The sequence below is a fragment of the Scylla paramamosain genome, chromosome 6 (assembly GCF_035594125.1).
Source record: "Scylla paramamosain isolate STU-SP2022 chromosome 6, ASM3559412v1, whole genome shotgun sequence".
Lineage (NCBI taxonomy): Eukaryota > Metazoa > Arthropoda > Malacostraca > Decapoda > Portunidae > Scylla > Scylla paramamosain.
In genome coordinates this window covers 6257501-6259546 of record NC_087156.1, presented here as the reverse complement: position 1 = coordinate 6259546, position 2046 = coordinate 6257501, and the positions used below count along the sequence as shown (strand labels likewise).

Sequence of the window (2046 nt, the reverse complement as noted above, 5' to 3'; positions counted from 1 at the left end):
GGCGCCACAAGGGAGAAATTTCCTTGTTCGAGTGAAAAAACACGAACACACGCAAAAACAAATCCTATGTTATTATTAGAGACATTAATAGCACAATTGTTCTCCTTGTTTAACATAGATTAACACGCAACAGTTGCATTCATATGAACCAGAAACGTGGTATGTCCCTAATTTCTCTCTCTCTCTCTCTCTCTCTCTCTCTCTCTCTCTCTCTCTCTCTCTCTCTCTCTCTCTCTCTCTCTCTCTCTCTCTCTCTCTCTCTCTCAGCGTGATGTATGGTGGGCGGCGGCGACGACTCACCTGCCATCACTCACCGGGTAATTTCCTCTCACGTCTCCAAACCTCCAGTGTCATTCCTCGTCTGGCTATGTGCCGAGAGAGAGAGAGAGAGAGAGAGAGAGAGAGAGAGAGAGAGAGAGAGAGAGAGAGAGAGAGAGAGAGAGAGAGAGAGAGAGAGAGAGAGAGATAAACATTTATATAAACACACACACACACACACACACACACACACACACACACACACACACACACACATTCTAATACACACAAATATAAAACAAACACAAAGACGAAGTTGAAAGCGAACACAAATAAGATAATCAGAAAGGCAGAATGATAAACAGAAAAAAAAAATAGTCATATGATCGGATGAACACGAAAAGAAGAAAAAATAAATAAATGAGGAATAAAAATACAAGTCATAATGAAAAATACACATGAAGATAAACAGACAAAAGACCAAAAAAAAAAAAAATGGAAACAAAGCATATGTACTATCAAACATATATGCAAAAAAAAAGAAAAAAAGAAAGAAAAAAGAAAAAAAAACTCAGGCAAATTCAGGATCCTTCACAGAAATATAAAGAACTCAGGATATTACGAATGCTTCTGATGAGGAGACCCATTAACGAAGAGCGCGGGAGGAAGCATCTTATTACTGCCGTTTGAGCTATCGTTACACACACACACACACACACACACACACACATTCTCCCTCTCCCTCTCCCTCTCCCTCTTCCCCTCAGACCAAACCATCACTTGTATTTATGGTGTATATATTCTCAAACGTAAATGTACACGTGTTTTGCTCTGGAAGGGAGATATTACCACCACTTCCACTAACACTTATCCTCTTACTGAACCTACTGCTCCTCCTCCTCCTCCTTCTCGCATCATTCTCCGTAGATACATGTGTGTCTTGCATCAGTTATTTATCACATGACGTTAGGCAAGGATGTGTGGCAGGGATGGTGGGAGGGTGGTGGGAGAGGCGTTCTAGTGAGTAATACTTTGTTGGATGACGACGCAAAGGTGTGTTAGGCGGTTTTGCAAGTGTAAGCGGGAGGGACGAAAAGTGAGGGAAAGGGTTTGTGTGGGAAGTTGGGAGAGGGGTATAGAAGGGGCGAAAGGCAAAGAAGTATAGGATGGACAGGAAAAGTACGTAGAAAGAGTCTCTCAGTGAAGCTTAGGAAGGGAAAGGCGTGAATGAAGTAGGAGTTATAAATGGGTGATTTTACGAAGCTTTTTCCGCCTCGGTTCTTTTCCTCGTATTTCTGCTCCTCGAATCATGTTTTTTTTTCTTTTCGTTTGTTTTCCCTTATGTAATCTAGCCGTTATCTTTACCTGAAAGCGTGGTTTTCCGTTTTCCTCATTTTTATTTAACCTTCAACCTCCTATCTCTCTCTCTCTCTCTCTCTCTCTCTCTCTCTCTCTCTCTCTCTCTCTCTCTCTCTCTCTCTCTCTCTCTCTCTCTCTCTCTCTCTCTCTCTCATACACAAGCACACACCACCACTAACTCTCCTCCCGCCTCCTCTTTCCTCAGGCTCGGGATGTGTCGCCCTGAATATCACCAGCATCCAGGTCCCTCCCCAGGTCAAGGCAGGTGACCCAGTTAAGCTCCACTGCCACTTCGACCTGGAGGGAGACAAGCTGTACTCCGTCACCTGGTGGAGGGAGCAGGAGATGTTCTACCAGTTCACACCAGCTTCCACTAAAATGAAGACCATATATGACCGATACGGAATCCACGTTAATGTGAGTTGAGTG

At 43.5% G+C, this 2046-nt stretch overlaps 1 protein-coding gene across 1 annotated transcript in view; it reads left to right on the top strand.

The window, feature by feature from the left end:
• Positions 1–1247: 1247 nt before the first annotated feature.
• The window catches only part of LOC135101694 (uncharacterized), a 67791-nt gene continuing 66992 nt past the window's right edge, over positions 1248–2046 (top strand). The window contains exons 1-2 of the mRNA XM_064006017.1: positions 1248–1278; positions 1823–2034. Coding sequence (XP_063862087.1) covers positions 1248–1278; positions 1823–2034 — 243 coding nt within the window. The remainder of the gene's footprint in view (positions 1279–1822; positions 2035–2046) is intronic.